Source organism: Vulpes vulpes, chromosome 10 (genome assembly GCF_048418805.1).
Source record: "Vulpes vulpes isolate BD-2025 chromosome 10, VulVul3, whole genome shotgun sequence".
NCBI lineage: Eukaryota > Metazoa > Chordata > Mammalia > Carnivora > Canidae > Vulpes > Vulpes vulpes.
The window spans coordinates 93,762,092-93,782,667 of NC_132789.1; the positions used below are offsets into that span (position 1 = coordinate 93,762,092).

The following is a 20,576-nucleotide window of genomic DNA, read 5'->3' on the forward strand; positions in this document are numbered from 1 at the left end:
CCCAGGTATGCATAATCCAATAATGTTAATTGATGGCCAGTTATGTTTCATCTCCTATTCCCTATCTCCAACCAGATTATTTTTATTTAAGTCTAGACATAACAATTCATCTGTATCAATTTTAGAATGTGTCCTTGTCTTTAAAAGATAAAGGATTAAACAAAAAATTTAACTACAATATTATCATCAATCAAACCTTAAAAAATAATTCTTTAACATCATGGAAATATTCAAAATCTCTTTGTCTCAAAATATCATTCATTCATTCATTTATTTATAAGGATTTTATTTATTCATGGAAGACACAGAGAGAGAGAGAGAGAGAGGCAGAGACACAGGCAGAGGGAGAAACAGGCTCCCCATAAGGTGCCTGATGTGGGACTTGATCCTGGGTCTCCAGGATCACATCCTGGGCTGAAGGCGGCGCTAAACCACTGAGCCACCCAGGCTGCCCTCAAAATACCTTTTATTTATTGGTTGATATTTTTCTTAAATGTCTTTTGCAGCTGGGTGGCCAGTTTTCAAGCAGTAAAATGATGTGACCAAATGCCTCCCCATTCTTCCCCCTCAAAGATGTCTCCCTGAAGATACAAAGGTGGATTAGAGTGAGTGGCTGGGCAGGGAGATTAGTGAGGAAACGATCAAAGTAATCTGAGGGGGTAGGGCTAGAACTGAGGCCCTTCAGGGAGTCAGGGATGGAGGTTGGAAGAAGATAGAGGTGATCTGATCTAGGGTGATTCTTTGTAACGTATGAAACTATGACATCTAGGGGATGTTTTACAGGCAATTCTAAATATCCAATCTAGAGAATAAAAGAAGGTACATCAAATGTAGAAGAATAGTAAGTAATTGGAGTATATTTATTAATGAGAAAACTAGCAAGAGGCAGATGCCCTTAACATATCTATTCTTGAAGAAATTAAGACAAATATTTTAGAATATTTGTTTCTTTTAGGAGCAATTAGAAGCTGTCAATGGAATGAGTGTACAGATGTTAGGGTTGGGAATCTCTGAGGGTATTATTAACATTTTTTGAAGCTGTCTAATGGCGGTGTGTCAACTTTCTATTAATTTGACCTCCCTCCTTAAAGCATGGTTTTGATGGTATTGATGATGTAAACATTTGATGCAAACCTTTAACAAGCACTTCCTATCTCCCACATAGTCTAATAAGTACTTTACATGCATTAATTTACTTACTCCTTGTGGCTGCCTTTGGGATAAATATTATCATCACCCCAGTTTTACACATGAAGGTACTGAGCCGTTTAGGGGTTAAGGAACTCTCCAAGGTCTCACTGCTGAAAGTGGGATCTGGATTTGAGCCTAGCCGTTGTGATTCTGTTGCCTTAGCTGTTATCCCACTCACTAGCTTTTTCCAGCCGTTTTCATGCCATCGTAAGAAATGGCGCCATAAAAAATGATATTGCTTGTATGCATGTGAGTATAAGCCTGTCATCCCTTTCTGTTGCTGGCATCCCAGGGGTGATGAAACCCACCATCGGTTGCCTCCATTTCCCCGAGTCCCTAGCAATGATTACTTTTTATTCATTTAAATTGTAGGTAGGTTACAGTGTCTTAAATATATCTGAGTTGTTTTATTTATTTTATTTTTTTAAATTTTTTTTTATTATTTATTTATGATAGTCATATATAGAGAGAGGCAGAAACAAGGCAGAGATAAAGGCAGAGGGAGAAGCAGGCTCCATGCACCGGGAGCCCGACATGGGATTCGATCCCGGGTCTCCAGGATCGCGCCCTGGGCCAAAGGCAGGCGCCAAACCGCTGTGCTACCCAGGGATCCCTCTGAGTTGTTTTAAAGTCAGCGAATGTGAGCTATGCTGATGATGCAAAGCCACGTCTTAGATAATCCTAAATTGATTGCATTTAGGTTAGAGTTTGTATATAAAGTTGATTGTAGCAGTTGCTTATTTTTGATTAGTTAGAATCAGGTGACAATGGAAAGTCTGTGGATATTCAGGAGATCATGATTTCCTAAGACCAAAAATTCGCAGAGACTAATTGTAGATCACTTAATCAGATCCCTGGTATTTGGCCAATCTTGTGATGAAGGGTAATTGGAGTGTTTTCTTCTGTGATCCTTGAAGAGACATGCTTCTGCTCTTACCAATCTGTGTCCATGCAGTTTTGAAAATTAAAGAATACTTGTATTTGTGGTGTATATAAATCTGTGATAACTTCATAATAGCATCCCTCTTTTGGGGACCTGCTGTTATTAACTCATGAGGGAAATGACTTGTCTGCTCTTGTTCTCCCTCGAGTGTTAAGAATGTAGTGTAGCCAGAATATCAAAGACTTCCAGACTTTGTTTTTATGACCAAAAGATGAGTACTTTTTTTCCTTATTATGTTTGTCTGCTGGTAACTTCTAAGTTGATGGTTATAATAATTTCACCAGGTAAATATAATACTCTTTTGATCCAACTCCATACCTCATTTTCCTCATCTATAAAGTGGGAACAGTAGTAATAGTATCTACCCTTTAGTGTTGGTGTGAGGACAATATCAGTAGCATGTATAAAGTCTGTAGAGTGTTGCATACCTCGGAAGTGCATAAAAATGTTAGCTGCTGCTCAGGGAGCCTGCTTCAGATTCTCCCTCTGCTCCTCCCCTCACTAGCTCCCTTCCCTCTAAAATGAACAAATCTCAAAAAAAAAAAAAAAAAAAAAAAAAAAGAAAAAAGGTAGCTGCTACTATTGTTATCATCATCGGTATATTGATAATTTACATTATGGTATTATGGTCTCCCAATTTTTTAACTGCTTTAAACGTTTGTTAGGAAGGCATCATGGTAGTGATATCTAACTCCCATGGTGTTATTGTTTTAGCGTAAACCAACAGGATGACAAAAAATATTGGGGAAGAGTTGTGGCTCTGACAAAATTGAACTGTAAAAAATTTAGAATTGACCATTTAGAATCTGGCATTTTTTGTGTGTGCTAGAAAGATAGATGAAATTAGTTGGACTTTATACAGTGGATGAGAAGATCAGGTGATTTCTGTCTTCCTTTCATTTGTTGTTATCTACTATATGCTAGATTGCTTGCTTGGATAATATAGAGGTGGATAATATAAATATGTAACCTGACACACTACAGATATTTTGCTTAAAGAATGTAATTTGGGGCACCTGGGTGGCTCCATGGCTGAGTGCTTTTGACTCAGGGTGTGATCCCGGGGTCCTGGGATCAAGTCCTGCATCGGGCTCCCCATAGGGAGCCTGTTTCTCCCTCTGCCTGTGTCTCTGTCTCTCTCTGTGTTTCTCATGAATAAATTAATAAAATCTTTAAAAAAAGAATTTAATTCAAGAAATGACATAAACAGTATGTCCTTTCAGTTTTAGTTTTTCTTTAGTGTCCAGGCATCCTCATGATATCATTTTAATTTACAGTTACTTTTCAGGTGCTAAAAACCTTTGGATCAGAAATTCAACCATTACAGTTTTTTAAAAGTGTATACATGCACCCCACACCCACACTATAAATGTGTGTAACTCTACCTCTGTGCTCCTTTTCCACATTTATGTCTGCCTGAATACATTGGTTTCCAGAAGAGTTTTCATAGCATTTTGTGAAGGAGTTTCTCTCTCCCTATTGCCGGAGAGGAAGTTGTTCCTGTATTTTTAAAAAAAAAAAAAAAAAAAAAAAGCTTCATTCAGGTCCATTGAGTCCCTTAAAGCATTTTGTTTGAAATCTGTAAACGTGCAATTTAGAACTTCAAGCCTCTACTCAGCGCTCGTCGCTTGTAGCAGTCTTCCCATGTGTTGACTTGGTTTCCTGTTGTCATGGCAGCTATCCTGAACTGACCCTGCTCTGCAAGGTCCCCAAGCCTCTGCTGCTGTCCCCTTCATGTCCACCCAACTCCCCCACCTCCTCCTCCTCCTCTCTTCTCCCCACAGGGAGGATCTTTCTGTTCTCTCCTCTTGCCCCCTTTGCTACAGGCCCAAAGCATGCCAGTCTCTCACATCCGTAAGAACCTTCTCCTTTGATGCTTTGGCCCGTATCCGATTGTTTTACTGCTTTTTTCCTTCCTAATGTGGCGAAGCATTTATTTCATTTTACATCACTCATCTACTACCTTAGTCCTTCCTTTAAAAAAAAAAAAAAGAGAAAGAAAATACGTCAAATCTCCTTTCTTTCCCAGCAGGATATAATCACAATTTTCAAATATCCTTCTTGTCCATGTTTCCATGATTTTGCTGTACTTGTATGTGTGTATAAAGAAAATAGTGAAGTCCCAAGATTTTCATTTACATAAAGGAATGATATTTTTAAAGAATTAGCCTATGCGTAGAATTGTGGTGCAAGGATGTTTAACCCCAAGCTTGGCGTGTTGTGAGGTACTCGTGTGCTGTATGTAAATATGAAAATTCAAATAAATACACACTTGTGTATACATACATGCACATACACTGACATTTAGACAAACTTAAGATTATGCACATTTGGTAATACTCTAGGGCTTCTTAGCAATATTGATATTTTAATATTTACTATTAGTGTTTAGATTAAAATGCTTTATTTTTGTGGTGAATAGAAGAGTAAATAGAACTTTCAAAGCTGTATTTAGTTTTAACCTCTGTCAAGGCAGGGACTGTAGTTTACATTTGTCACGCCTGGTACAGAAACTTGGAGTAGTCTGTTCTCTGTTATTTTTTGAGTTTATTTCAAAAGAAGATGCTCCTTTTATAGATCGGCTGATAAAGACCTTCATTATGGTCTAATTTTGTAATAAAAGGGCTGACGGCGTGTTAGGTGTTAGATTTTTTCGTATCAGTTCCCTGTGGGAACTCCTTGGTGAATAAAGACCTCTGAACTCTCAGATATAGCTCTTTAAAGAAATATGTAGTTGGTAAATAAGGCTAATTACTTCATCTGCTTTCTGATAAGTACAGGTTAGTGGTGCTATAAACCATTTGGCAGTATTATTGCAGTTACTTGAGGCCCTTGTTTAGTGGGTTGGCAGATTTGGCTTTGAATTTGACTCAGTTTCTGGATGTCTACAGGTTCTCTTTGATTTCTGAGCACTACTTTTCACTAGATGAGGAACAGGTTTGTGATGAAAATGAGATTGCTGTGCATAATTCTAAAAGATTGGCTTTATAAATTAATTTCATGACTCATCGGTAGTTTTCGAAACATTTAACTTTTCAAATTTGGTTGCTCTTTTTTTTTTTTTTTTTTAAAGATTTTATTTATTTATTCCTGAGAGACACACACAGAGAGAGAGAGAGAGGCAGAGACACAGGCAGATGGAGAAGCAGGCTCCATTCAGGGAGTCCAATGTGGGACTAGATCCCAGGACCCTGGGATCACACCCTGAGCCGAAGGCAGATGCTCAACCACTGAATCACCCAGGCATCCCTATATATTTCTTTTTTTAAGATTTGATTTATTTGAGAGAGAAAGCAAGGACGAACACGTGAGTGCACGTGAGCAGTGGGAGGGGCAGAGGGAGAGAATCTCACACGGACTCCCCACTTTGTGTGGAGCCCATCCCAGAACTTGATCTCAGGAATCTGGGATCACGACCTGAGCCGAAGGCAGACGCTCAACCACTGAGCCACCCAGATGTCCCTTGGCTGCTCTTTTAAATTTGATAAATTGTTTCTTGAGCCCTTGAAAATATCCCTCCATCCTCAGTATGGCTGAATGACTGATTGATGTATTGTAATATATGTAGAATCTGCATTAACATTTTTTTCTTTCATTAAAAAAAAAAGTGTTTTGAATAACTTAACGGTTCCCAAGGCATCACCCCTTCATTTCATTTTTTAAAATGAATTTTGTGAGTTCTTTTAAGAATGACTCCATTTATGGGCCTATAGAATTTTTGGCTTTACTCATTCTTCAGGTCTGCTGGCTAAGTGAATTACGATAAAAAAAATGGATGTCTTATTATATTCCCTGTATTTTCAAAATACAGATTTATTTTTCAAAATAAAGCTGAAATAGCCTTATAGTTTCATCAGTTTTCAGAGTTCTTCTGATGTATTTACTTTTCCTTTTTTCATGGTTCTGAGCCCCTGCTATTGAGTAGAGAATAAGGATTTTCTCAAGAACTTAATGTTAAAAAAAAAAAAAAAAAAAAAAAAAAAAGAACTTAATGTTAAAATGGTGCTTTTTTTTCTTCAAAATTTTTATTTATAATACAGTGAAGTACCTTCCTTATAATCTAGAACTTTTAGGAGAGAGAATAAAAAGTTACCCTCAAAAAAAAAATTACCCTAAAAAAAATTACCCTCTATTTCTTAAATGTGTTTTCAGAAGTATGGGAATTTATATATTTATATATAATTAAATATTATGAAATATATACTTTTGTAATAAATATTGCTTCTCTAAGCAGAAGAGACCAGGGCCCTAGGTGGCTCAGCTGGTTGAGCGTCTGCCTTCGGCTCAGGTCATGGTCCCTGGGTCCTAGGGTCGAGCCCCGCATCGGACTCCCTGCTAAGCCTGCTCCCTCTATCTCTGCTGCTCCTCCTGCTTGCTTTCGGGCTCGATCTCTGTTAAACAAACAAACAAACAAACAAACAAATAAACAAATTCTTTAAAAAAATACTGCTTCTCTATAGGGTAAAAATATAAATGCAAAAACCTGTAATTCTTGGTAGAGCTCTTTCTAAAATATGTTTTATTATTATGCCTTAGTAAAAATCATGTGGGTTTACCTTTCTTTTGACCTAATATTTCTAGGATCACTTATAATGCTGTGTTGCATTAATTTATCTGATGAGCTTACTTTGTGGCATTAGCCATCCAAAAAGAATGCATATTTTATCTTTCAGCTTATAGCTTACAGCCCCATCAGAGGAGCAGAAACCAAAAACAACTGATGATTAAACTTTTTGATTAACCCAGTAACAAAAGTGATGTAATGTATTTGAAAAAAATTAACATTGTGTATCTGAAAAGCCATCTGCATATTGGAAGGTGGCCATTGTTAGAACTTCTTTTTTTAAGCCATGGAACACTTTGTTCATAGGAAATCCTATTTAGCTCAATAGCAGTAGCTGTTATGGTTAGAAGAGGGTTGGACCGTGTGTAGTCCCAAGGGGCTGGCAAGTACATATTGAAAACCTCTGCTGTGAACTAACTGCCTGACTCCTGTAAAAGGACAGAGAATAATTTGCTCTAAATAAGTAAGGTTATTTGCATGATGGCTTTTGGCATAATCATATATTTGAGAGTACAAGTCTAAGCCCATCAGAAGAGTATGAAGGACAGTATAGGTGAGCAGCCACGAGGGCCTGACCTTCAGCAGAGAGCCTCGATGGAGAGGCTTGAGGGTTAGGAAGCACAAACAGAATGTGATGATAGGTTGGGGAGAAGGAGAAACTTAGGAAGATTTTCTTCAGTTTCCTGGTTTTGTCCTCTGGTTGGATGCTGCTGCTCAGATGGTAGATCCAGAAAGAGACAGGTGTTTTTCTAGTTTTGGTCATTTGGTGGCCGGCCTTTTGGGATTCCTTGCTAGTTGTCTCCACTTAGTTATTGGAATTTTTGTTACTAGTCATTTTATTTCCCTTTCCGATGTTTTACCCCAGATGTGGAGCCATTTGCCCACAAAAGGGTGATAAGAATCCTGGCTCCACATCTTTTGGATGCCCGCAGCTTTGGTGTTTGAATATGGTATAATATCCTTTCAAAACATCCAAAAAAAATGGATGTTTGATGTTTGGGGTCCTAGTTGCTTCTAACCTCTCCATGAGTGCCCCGGCCACTTCTTCCCTGAATGGTCTTCCTAACCCGTGTTTGTAGACGCTTCACTGATGCTTGAATGGGTGACCATTCTTATTCACCATGATTTTCATGTTTTTGCTTCTCTGTGTCCTAATGCCCTTGCTGCTGTGGCCCACAGAAAGCACTGTAGAGGTGATTCTATGCCTCTGGGTCACTTCGACCTAGGCCAATGCCATATTGCACCTGATCTGCCAAAGTGGGCGGCGGGATTCCTTCCTGTGGCGCTGACGCCCTCCTCATGCCTTGTTTTGTCAGGCTCATCTGGGAAAGCACTAATTTCTGGTCCAAAATTTTCTGAATTCTTGGAGGGTACCATTCTTACCAAAGTTTCTGTTTCTATTTGTCACCGCCACCCTCCCCCCTCAGGGCCTGTTTCCAGCTGAATATTAAGGCACCTGAGTATCCCCTGCCCGCAGCTGCCTGCCCCACTCCTGCTACTCTTGTCTTGTTGCAAGGCTTTCTCTCTCCTCAGTTTTCCTTGCCGTCATTGCCATAAGCAGCCCTTTGGGTTGTTGGGCTCCACAAAACACCACTAAATTTTCATATTAACAACTGAATAAAGTAGCCCTTTCATGTTAGTTTTTTGCTCTCTAATAGCTGCCTTTGCTAAGTTAGTTTTCTTTTGATGCTGATGCTGATTCTTCCAACCCCCTTGTCATCTTCAGTTTGATCACTTGCATTAGCTTCCTGCTTTCTAAATGGGGAATGTGCAGCGGCACACGCAGCCCTTTCACGTGCAGACACCGCCACCGTGTGGGCTTCCCGCATATTGCTTAAGGCCGTTCTCGGCCTGGTTTCATTTTCCTGGTTACTGGTAAATTGAAACTTACATCTTTGACTTTCTTAAGATTTTATTTATTTATTTTAGAAAGAGAGCCCAAGAGGGGGCAGGAGTGCAGGGGGAGGGAGAGGGACAAGCAGACCCCCTGCTGAGCGCAGAGCCCTATTCCCTCCAACTCGGCCAGGTCTCCAGACCCGGAGGCCTGTGACCTGAGCCGAAACCCAGAGCCTGACGCTTACCCGACTGAGCCACCCAGGCGCCCCTGGCTTTCACTTTAATACCACATCTAAGTTGGTGTCTATTAAATATTAATTAATTCATTAAGAATATAGCTTGAGTGCCAATCAAGCATTGTGTAGCATATATATATATATATATATATATATATACACACGATACTGGTGAGTTACAGGAGTTTGAAAACTAATGGGGGGAAGACTCCTAAAATAAATATTATGACACTGGCAGCTGCTTACTGTGAACATGTACAAAATGCCCTGGTTGCTCAGGAAGAAAATGAGTCACTTTATTTGGAAGCTACTAACACACTTCTCAGGGTAAGTGGTAGTTAGCCTGGAATTCAAAGGATGAGTAATGAGTTTACTAGATAAAAGGTACTGTTTAAAAGCTGGACCAGCAGGTTTATCCAAAGGCCCTTGAGACATTGTTGGGGAAAAATAGTGTAGTATGGCTGACCAAGGTGAAGTTTGCAGGATAGGACATTTGGGGTTAGGAGCAGGAGGTAAAATTGTAGGTTGGCCTTTTAGAAATGGTCATAAGAGAAGGAAAGAGATGAAGAGAACTCTTTTTTGTGTACCTGCTATGCAAGGCACTGCACAAATATACTGTTGTTAAATCCAAGTAATATTGTGAAAAAGGTATCAGTATCTCCATTTTACAGTGGAGGAACTAGGATCTAGAACTAGAATTTAACTTTAGCAGGATCACATGGCTAGCAGGAGCGAATATATGTTCCAAAACCTTCGCGCTTTGCGTAGCAACATATTGCTTCCTTCCTGTGCTTGCCAAGGGTTTGGACTTTCTCTTTCTGGTTGGGGAACTACGGGTCGTAAGCAGAAGCTCGCCACGATCTGACGCGCCTGAGCAAACGGTAACTGCAGTGGTGCCCAGTTTCTACCTGCGGCAGCACGCAGCTCCTGTCCGAAAGGAGCTTCAGTGTCGTTGGAGGAAGGTACCTAGGTACCCCAGAACTAAGAATTCAAAGGAGAAAAATATAAAACAGAATAAAATTAGATGGGATACATATTTTGGAATTTGGAAAACAGTGAGGAGAAGATTTATTAAAGAAATAGGGCTTGAGCCAACTCTTTAAGGTATGATATGATTGAGAAGATGAAGAGAGGCAGACGTCTTCGACAGATTGGCCGAGGTGAGAAGGAGCAGACAGGAGAGCAGCCAGGCGGTAGTGGTGGTTCGCGTTGAGGAGTAGAAGGAGACCAGGCGGGGACAGATGGCTCCACGTTCAGTGCTTGCCTCTTCCCCCTTATTCCAAGTCTACACTTGCCATTCCAGCTTAGCCTTGGCTTAAGGGGCATCATTCATTTTTGATTACTTCAGAGTCCTTCTGTCTAATTAGACCGAGAGCGAATTGATCATTCTATAATGGTCTGTTTATATTTTGGTTTTGTTTTGTTTGGTTTGGTTTATTCATTTTCTCCACGTTGGTGAAATAAAAAGGCTTTTCAGAGTGTCTGTCATACACCTAGGCTTCTGTGGCTTTCATTTTGTAGATTGCAGAATGGGCTGTACTGGCATCAAATCAGTTGTCTGTTAGAGTTCTTAGTTTAGTCTAAAAAATTATAGGTCTTTTCTAAGTGTCCATTTTGGCTAATCAGAGAGATTTGCAAAGTACTACTTTGCTATATGTCCCTCTTTAATCTTTAGGTTCCTCTTTTCTACCCATTGCTGCTGGTGTTAAGACTTAGGTTATTTGGAGACACTCAATCCAAGGTTTATTCCAAGATTCAGCTTTTCCCATTAGCTCATAATTTCGACCCTTAGCTCATTTTAAAAGCATAAAACAATTATTGAGGAAAAAATTAAAATAACACTGGTGAATATGACACCTGCAACTTATTTCCGTAGATATTGATACAGTTGTACTTTTTCTCTTGCCATTTGTTGCTGTTGGGGCTTGGTTTTGAGATGGTTTTTCTAAAGGTTTTTCAAAGTTGACAAGCCCCAAGCATAAAAATCACCTGGGGTCTGTGTTTAAAAGGCACCGTGATGGATCTCCCACCTGATGATAATAGACTGTGGGGTTAGGTGGAAAAGGCAGAGGCTGAGAACACTCATTCTTAATTAATATCCCAGGTGATTGACATGCATATTAAAGCTTGAGAACCACTGGACAAAATGAAATCCCAGTGTTAGTCCCAGATAACTACTATTGTCATAGTTTTCTGTTTGCTAACTTCGTTGCCAGTGTGTCTGTAAGCGAGGTCTGGGATTCAGTTTGCTTATTACCCTTTAAGTGTTAGAAAAGTTTAATGCTGCTCCTGCTAAGTACTGTTCTTAGAACCTCTGCATTTTTTCTTTTAAAAAAAAATCATCACTTTATATGTGTAAAAAACGCTATAAAACCTGGGCTAATGACAGCTGCACTGTGGGAAAGGCGTATTTGCAGCCTTTGAAGGGAAGCAGGATGTACCCCATACTGAAACACTGCCTGCCTGAGGCATAATTGTAGATGATTTCTAACAAAGTCAGGAGAATTTTCTGGATGATTAAGACTAAGTAAAACAGATTTTATGGTGGCATCTCACAGCAAGGAATTTTTGGAACACAAACCAACATGAGTTCTGTGGGGGGATGGGTGGGAAGAGAAGATGGGAGGGATTTTCTAGCTTTACAGCTATTTCCTGAACATGTTAAAATAAGATTCACTGTTTTTGTTTTCCTAGTTCTGATGAACTTACTTTTATAAAACCCGAATCCTTAAAAAAGAGATAATAATAAAGGAGTTGCTGTGGTCATAATTGGCATGGCATGTAGTGTACATGTTCCCTAAATTCAGTAAATGTTTGTTGATTGGTCGTCCTCTTGTCAGTTCTTTCTCAAGCAAATACAGCTTTTGTGAGTTGACATTTGAATTTTTTGGAAAAGGTAGAGGAAACAGCCCTTCTATCAGGAAAACAAAATGAAAGTGGAAGAAGTTGAGATTATCAGTTTCTTATCTTTACCTTCTTAAATTTTTTCTGAAAGAGTCAATCAACCCTAATTATAGGGTAATGAATGGGCATTCGGGGAGTCAGAATATTGCCTGTTACGGTACTTTATCCACTTTGGACATTAGTTATCATTCACTTCATGCATGCTTTAGGATCAGCGCCAGGAAGGCTGCATTTACAAACCTTGCACTTATTTCATCCATAGTAATATGCCTTCAAAGTGGACAGGTACGGGCGCCGAGGTGGCTTAGCGGTTGAGCGTCTGCCTTTGGATCAGAGCGTGATCCTGGGGTCCTGGGATCTAGTCCCACATCGGGCTCCTGGCAGGGAGCCTGCTTCTCCCTCTGCCTGTGTCTCTGCCTCTCTCTGTGTGTCTCTTATGAATAAATAAATATAATCTTTAAAAAAAAAAGTGGACAGGTACAGAATAACTAGGAAGCCAGCAAATGTTTGCTCTAATCTCTATGTCACAGTTGATCTAGACCGTGGTATATGATAAAAAAAAAACTCTAGAATAATTATTATTTGCATTTAATGAGTGTTGTTTATTTAATCCTTGCAGTTACTCGCTCTAGTAACTTGCCCAAGGCCACATAGTTAATAAGCAGTGATCTACCTTAACTTCCCATTTTTCTAGATTTCAGTTCTCTTGACCAACCTTTTGGTGATAAGGGAACATTGTAAGAGCAGATTAAGTTTACATAATAATTCTTTTTTTATTTCAGTGTTTTATTACTTATTATTAAAAAATTTTGAAGCTGTGCTTGCATTTGTAGAGCACACCTTCACTTAACATAAATCAGAATTTAATAATAATACTGTCACCTTATGCTAAGAAAGACACCCTCCCCCCAAATGATTATAGATTGTAAAAGCAAATGATTAAAATCTGGAGGGAAAAGGATATGAATTATTTCTGTAGTACTGTACTTTGCATTCTCATTTGAGAATCATTGAACTTTTATGGTTTCGTTGGAGCTAAACTCTATTTGACAGTATCCTTCCTTTACTTTTCATGAAGCCTTGCTATCAGGGACTAAGTAGTTGTGATACTAATTAAGACTGATCTTGGGGAAAATGATAGTCAACTGCTGATTTGTTTGGAAGCAAATAGCAAAATGTAAATGATTACGTGATAGTGGTTGGCGCTTTAAATAACTATTCAGAACTGTAAATAGAATTTACTGTCCTGTAAAAACTTTTGGAATCTATTTCTACCTGCCCTCTCTCACATTGTGATGTGAGACAAGTGTAGTATGCAGCTTCCATGTCCTGTACTTCCTTCCACCCCTTCCACTGCCTAGAATGTGAATGTAGTGGTGAGATTTGAAGCTGCTTCCTTAGAATATGCCATGGCCGTTGTGGGTTGGGAATGACGAAGCCACCGTCATATCAGCCTCGGGCCTTTGGTGCTAAGGCTGCTGTTCTGTGTGTGAGAGAGAAATGAACTCCCTCCTGGTTAAGCCATTACTATGTTTAGCTTTTTGTTTTGTTTTAACAGTATCTGAGCCTGTATCCTAACTAATAAATTTGGTGAACTTGACTGGATAAAATAGAATAACTTACACAATGGCAATAAGTGCAAAGGATAAAGTAACAAACTAAGGAAGAAGCTACTCACAGCACATCTTTTTAAAAAGGCTAATTTTTATAAAGTGTTTCTAGAGTAGAATAAGTCCCACAACTTAAAAGAAAATTGGTTAAAAGTAGTAAACTAATTTCACAGAAAAAGATTAGACTCATGGAAATAAAACAGGTGCTCTTGTAATAAGAAAAAGAAATGAATAAATGCACTAAGATCTCATTTCATCAGGCAGATTGGCAATAACCTAAAAGACTGTTTAAAAAGCCTCAATGGTAGTATTTCTCATGCCCCCCTGTGGCTTACCCCTTACCCACTCTGCTTCAGCCAGCACCTAGGCCCTGGCTAGGTCATGTCAGCCTTTGCACTGACGCTGGGTCCTCCCTGCCCTTTGCCTGGAATGATGGTTACTGACCCTTGGCTGTCAGCTCCTCCGCCCAAATGTGCTCTCCTTGGTGAGACTGGTCTTACCCAGCCAGGTATGACTGTAACACCCTGTTTCGCATTTTCCTTGACCTATAGTAATTTTTTTCCCCAGAGCACTGATTTGGAACTTAACTAATTTGCTATTTTTCTTATCTGTATTATCCCATCAGAATATAAGCTCCATAAGGGAAAGAACTTTTTGTTGTTGATGGTGGTGTTCCTTAAAGTATGCTAAGCACCTAGAATAGCCCTCATCATAAAATTATGAAATATTTGTTAAACAAATGTAGCCACTATATTATATATTAGTAAGGCTGTGTGATAGTATATAGGTAAGTAAGTTGCTGAGTTGAGCACCTGTGGAGGACAGTTCTCAACATTTATCAAAATTATGGTGCATGTGCCTTTTGACACAACAGTTGCACTTCTGGTTACTAGTTATAGTCAAAACTGTATGCATGAGGTTCCTGGTTGCAGTTTTTATTTATTTTTAAATAATTGCAAATGATTAAAAACAACAGAAATGACTGTCACCAGGGGTTGCTTAAGGCAAATATGTCACATCCACAAGAAAGCTATCCTCTCATAAGAAGATCTCTAAGAGCACAAAGGAAAGACCACTAGAGAGTATGCGGTCTTTCCATAGGGAGAAAGAAAGACGGTGGAGGGAATAAGAATACATGTCCCGTTTTTTCTGTATATAAATTCTGAAAGAATATTCAACAAGTGTGGCAGAAAAATGTGGGAGCTTGGTAGAGAGTTTCATTGTTTACCTCTTTATATTTTGTTTTACGAAAAGCAGGGGAACTATTTTAGTCAAAAAAATTCAAAGATAAAACTTGGGATGGTAAGTGCAGTAGGTGTAATATACTGATAAGTATCTTTAGCTTATTTGGAGGATAAAAGATAATTAAAAAATGAGTCCAGTAATCAAATAATGGCATTTTTATGTATTTGTTTTATGCTATTTCATTGTACTTCGTGATTCTAAAAGGAACATGGGTACTATACTTTGTGCTATGTTTTGATTTTGTTGTTGTCACAGAATAATCATCTGATTTTATTATCTTTTTTTCTAGTCCTGATGATATTGGGACCTGCTGGTATATCCTTCTCTCTGGTTCCGTGTTCATTAAGGAATCCATGTTTCTTCCAAGAAGCAGGTATTGTATAGATATTGTGTAATGGATTATCCGTGAAGCTTAAAATCCTTTTGCTGAATCCTTTTGCACAGTTCTTCTCTTCCTGTTTTCTGCTGACACAAAACAAGGTAGTACCTTAGGGTGTTGATCTTTAAGGAAGGACCATTTTATGTTTAAACACGATTCCAATCTCTTTAACCAAGGAAAAGAACACAAGATGTGTTGGTGACATGTCCATTTGTTATAGGAACATGTCAGGCTAGTGTAGGGCACATTTGTTCATCTGCATAAAATCTGCCTCTGTAACAGGCAGTCTCATAAACATCTAAAGAGAAGCAAAGAAAGTTCATTGAGACCACATGGGACTAGAAATAGAAAGCCAGAGACTATCATTGACTTTTCTGCTTTTTAGGACCATATGGTCTCTCATTCTTGCATTTGTCTCTGGACTGGCTTCCCGCTTTCTAAGGCTACTAATGTCTTTCTTCGTGTGATTTTGGCTGTGTGTGCTGACTGTTGATTTATGCCCTTATGTCCCTAATGGTTATGCCATTTGGCTGTAGAGCCTCTATCTTTTCTTTGGCTTCTTCAGGCTATAGTCTGATTGTCTGGGGTTGGGGCAGATGTGTACCTGGTTGCCATCAGCTATGACCATCTTTGGGTTAGAACTTACCTGTTACACATGTGCCACCTCTGTTTAAGTTCCCTGACTGAGGGTGTCAGCTACTGAGTTTTACTAGTTATTTTTTACCCCATTTGTTTATTTTTCACAACTAAATATTTTTATTTTGACTGAAGTTTTTAAAATTTTAACTGATTAAAGGGCACCTGGGTGGCTTGGTTAAGCATCTGACTATTGATTTCAGCACAAATTATGATCCCAGGGTTGAGATGGAGCTCCACATTGGGCTCTGCACTGAGTATGGAGCCTGCTTGGGGTTCTCTCCCCACGACCCCCACCACCTCACACCCATGCACACACATTCTAAAAACAACAAAACCCAAAACTGATTAGATATCTTTATTTAAACTTAATAAATATTTAAATTGACAAAATTTCTTAAAGCATAAATGACCACCCCCACCTTCTAAGTATATTCTTGATGAATAATTCTGAATGGGTCAGAGACATATTAAGAATCTATTTTAAAGATATGAAGAAACTTTTATAAAATGTCAGAGTCGGTGAGACAGGGAGAAGTAATTTGTACAGACCTGTGTGTGGTAATAGAAGGCACTGGGAGGGCCTTTGGAGGCCAGAATAGTAGGTAAAGAGTGCCAGAGGCACATTGCATCCATCTACTGAAAAACAATCTCTGGTGCAATTCCCATGCCTCTTTGCCCTTCTACTTGTCCAAGATCAGATTGGCAGGCATTATTCTCTTTGGAAAATGGCCCCATGAGGGAGAGAGGCTCTATTGCCTGTTTGTTCTTATAGTAGGAATAGCTATAGTAATGGTAATAGCATTGGTGGTGGCAGTAGTAATGATAGAAGTAGTTATCATTTTAGTAGCAATACAATAATGATGGAAAAATAGCTGAGGCTTCGATAGTGCTTTCTATTTACCAGGTCACCATTTTAAATGCTAAATATATACAGATAATTTATGATATAATTTAATATTGCAACTATCTTTTGAGGTGAGTATAATTATCATCTGCATTTTATGATTGAGGAAACCGGCAGTATAAAATGGCAAGTGGTTTTATGTCCTAGAATTCTACCCAGGAAGCCTGGAATATGCCTGTGAACCAGCTCCTGTATTTCTGGGAATTCTGTTTCCCAGAGGAATGGAGAATTGAATAATACTCTTCTCCCTCAAACACAGGACCTACTTTTTTTTCCCTTTTTGGAGACTCTTAACTTGGAAGAAGGTATAGGCAAACAACATTTAAACATTGGTATACTTTTAAAATTATATATAATTTTAATGTAAAAAATAATAATTACATAAATTAGCAAAGATAAAGAGAAGGAAAAAATCACTTATAATCTTCTATCCAAGATAATTATTCTGTAATATTCTAGTGTTTTCCTATCTGGTCTTACAAGTATGCATTCCACATATTTAAGAGAATACTTAATAAACAATTTAATATCCTGTTTATTTCAATTAAGTAATATGTGTACATATATGTGTAGTCTTGTAATATTAAAAACTCTTTAAGGACAGCCCCAGTGGCTTAGTGGTTTAGCACCACCTTCAGCCCAGGACATGGTCCCGGAGACCCGGGATCGAGTCCCACGTCGGGCTCCCTGCATGGAGCCTGCTTCTCCCTCTGCCTGTGTCTCTGCCTCTCTCTCTCTCTGTCTGTGTGTCTAATAAATAAATAAAACTTTAAAGAAAACCCTTTAAAAGGCTTATGCTTTATGCATTTTAATGCCTGTTTAATTGTTCAGTTATCTGAACAGTTTAGTTAATAACTGTAAGGGTACACATTTGATACTTTATATTAGAAATACTGCTTTAATGACTGATTTGAAATTTATGCATCTTAAAAGAGAACAAAGGTTAGTGACTTCATTATCATATTGGTGCAAGGTCTGTTGTGCAAACCAAATCTATAGACTGAACTCCTAGAACAGTGAAGGAGCCTATGATGGTCTTTTTTGACTACCAGCCATAATGAACTAGCCAAGCAAGCAGCAGCTTGTTCTAACTTCTGGAAAGGGAACCTAATGTTCAGATAACTGCTGTTCTAGAAGAAAGAGGACTTGCAGTTCAGACCTATTTTATGAACACATTGGACTCTATGTCTAATTATTTAAAAAGATGACATAAGTTACTCTTTCTCTGGCTGAGTATCAAGTGCTAGCAAGCCAGTACTTTAATGGGATGAAGGAAGGAATGGTGTTGCAGTCTGAATGACAAGCTAGTACTATTTATAAGCTATTTCTTCACGTTGCACCTGTGACATTTGCTCTAAGTTGTTTGTTTCCTTTGGTGATGTTGCCTTAGGAATAGTGCTGATACTGTTTTAATAAGGAATCTCTACTGGCACTATGCTACAGGTTGACATTAGTGATTCATATATATTTCTCTAGAATTCTTTCTCATTGAGGTTTGATTACAGAATAATATGGATGAGGTGTTAGTAACAGTCTGGTATTATAAAACAACTAGTTCACAGATGATTCTCCACATTTACCATATTTTTATCACGTTAGTCTGGAAATTGTTTATTGGTGTATATATAATAAGTAACCTGCTCATTCTCTTAAAAGTTTCAACTCATTTTAACAGCTATTTCACCCCAAACAGTTAGTCTTGAATCAAAGTACTTTGAAAAACATTTTTATATTTTTAACTAATTCTCATGAAGTTGCTTTGACACCTGATATCATCAAGTGAGAAGGAAGGTATATATTGCAAAAAATCTGTCATTTGGCTTTCAGGTTTCATTCACTTTATTGAATTCCTCATTTAGGTCAGCATTTTATTATTTTAAAAAAGAAATTTTGTTTTCTTTTTAGATAGATAAAAGTTCTTTGGGCTGCTACCTTTACTGTGATTATTGAAACATGAATCATTTTCGTGATAAGAGTTACATCATTAATGGAGTCTATTAATTCTTTTGAGACCATCAGTGACAGCTTACTCTTTCCCATTTCAAGCAACTTAAATGATATAAATTTTTTATGGGTTTGATTGTAAATCTATTAGAAATGTCTCACCTTTTGAAACACTGGTATTTGTACAAGTGGCTGTAATGCCATTTATAATGTTGTTACATGTAATGTTGCCCTAAGATAGGCTAAACTCTGGAGTAAAATATATAGTCTTAAAGCAATATATGATTTACAGTAATATTTTTCTTAAAGTCTTATTTAAAATAAATTCAGTCTCTTTTATCAGAAAGATGGTGAGCAAGGGTAATTTAGGAATGCAGCAAAGGTTATTCTCATTCTCATTTAGGAGAATGTCAGAGGGGACATTTATCATAGATGAATATAGAAACAGTATAAATTGGGTGTGTTTTCCAATCAGATAAGCAAAGCAGTGGTAGTCACTAAGTTGTGCAGGTGGTGTCCATGGTAATCGTAGGTTGATATATTAAGATGGTGACAGGCATCATTTCAAAGGCATAGTTTGCAGCAACAGTGAAGCTGGAAAGCAATAGATGAAAATTGTCTTATATAAAGTTGCAGGTTTAGAAGTGGTTTTTTTTTTTTTTTTAATTTTTTTTTTTTTAATTTTTATTTATTTATGATAGGCACACAGTGTGAGAGAGAGAGAGAGGCAGAGACACAGGCAGAGGGAGAAGCAGGCTCCATGCACCGGGAGCCTGACGTGGGATTCGATCCCGGGTCTCCAGGATCGCGCCCTGGGCCAAAGGCAGGCGCCAAACCGCTGCGCCACCCAGGGATCCCTAGAAGTGGTTTTTAAAGTATACTTTTGATTACTCTACAAAATGGGCCAGAAGATATCAATATTGTTCATTGTCACAATGTGCTCTAAATCAGAGTATTTATGGAACTTTAATAAAGATTGTTATATACTTCAAATTTTCTCACTTTTAAAATTGTCCCACCCTATGAAACTTATTTTGTAGTAACGTCACAGTTTTTTTTTTTTTTTTTTTTTTTTAATTTTATGATAGTCACAGAGAGAGAGAGAGAGAGACAGAGACATAGGTAGAGGGAGAAGCAGGCTCCATGTACCGGGAGCCCGATGTGGGACTCGATCCCGGGTCTCCAGGATCACGCCCGGGGCCAAAGGCAGGCGCCAAACCACTGTGCCACCCAGGGATCCCACGTCACAGTTTAATAACTTGGGTTAATATATTGTGTTTTGGCTGCTGGCTTCTTTGAAAGGCTGAGAATTTTAATGTAGATATTAAAGATAGGCTTAGACTGTGCTTCTAAACTTACTGTTTGGATTGTTAGAAAAGAAGACAGTTTACCTACATTAACTCACAGCATTGGAATCTTTTTCTAGTAATCTATCATTTTACATTTGTTTGTAAAAAACAGAATGTTAGATTTTTAAACATTATAAACTGTCCTTTGGGTTTACGTTGATCACAATCTTAGAAAAAAAAATCACTTTATTAAAATGTTGAACATGGTTTTTTCAATAGAAACAATTTTATCCTAGAAGCCTCCAAGGAAGGACCTTTTAATAGAAATGATCATGCACATGATATTTAAGAATAAACAATGTTTTTATTGCTCTGATAGTTAAAAGCTTTCTATATTTTTATATACAGAGCAATCAGTAAGCAAATCTCTTAACTTCATATCAGTGTGGTAGAGGCTGTAAATTTGAAGAAGAGATAAACCCAAGGTCTAAAAACGTTCAAGATGCCAAGAAATGGGTTATAATCAAAGCTGAGAGCCAGAGGAATTGGGGACAAAGACCTATCTATAAAGAGGGGGGAGGCTTTCAATGCATGGAAGTTAGGGTGCAGCTACCAGGTTGTCAGGCAGCAGACCTAGTGGGACAAGTGATCTGTACACTCGAAGTGCAGTAAGGGGTTATGTCTATAGCGGGCAAGCCTTGTCCATAGAAACTGCTGAACATGGAAATGCCATAAAAATTTAGGATTGGTCAAAGACCCTTTTCATGTTTTTGGGTTATTCTGTCTCATTCTAAAATAGATTTGATAGAGTTTAAATTTTGAGGCGTAATTCCGTGTCATTTCAAATAGTGGTTGAAACTGGCATTACGTCTTATTATGGTCTCTATATTAA

At 38.2% G+C, this 20,576-nt stretch overlaps 1 protein-coding gene across 14 annotated transcripts in view; it reads left to right on the plus strand.

Moving 5' to 3' along the window:
- Positions 1–20,576, plus strand: part of RAPGEF2 (Rap guanine nucleotide exchange factor 2) — a 241,277-nt gene that overhangs the window by 84,303 nt on the left and 136,398 nt on the right. For all 14 annotated transcript variants that reach the window (XM_072724949.1, XM_072724947.1, XM_072724937.1 and 11 more), the window contains one exon: positions 14,819–14,902. In XM_072724949.1, coding sequence (XP_072581050.1) covers positions 14,819–14,902 — 84 coding nt within the window. The remainder of the gene's footprint in view (positions 1–14,818; positions 14,903–20,576) is intronic.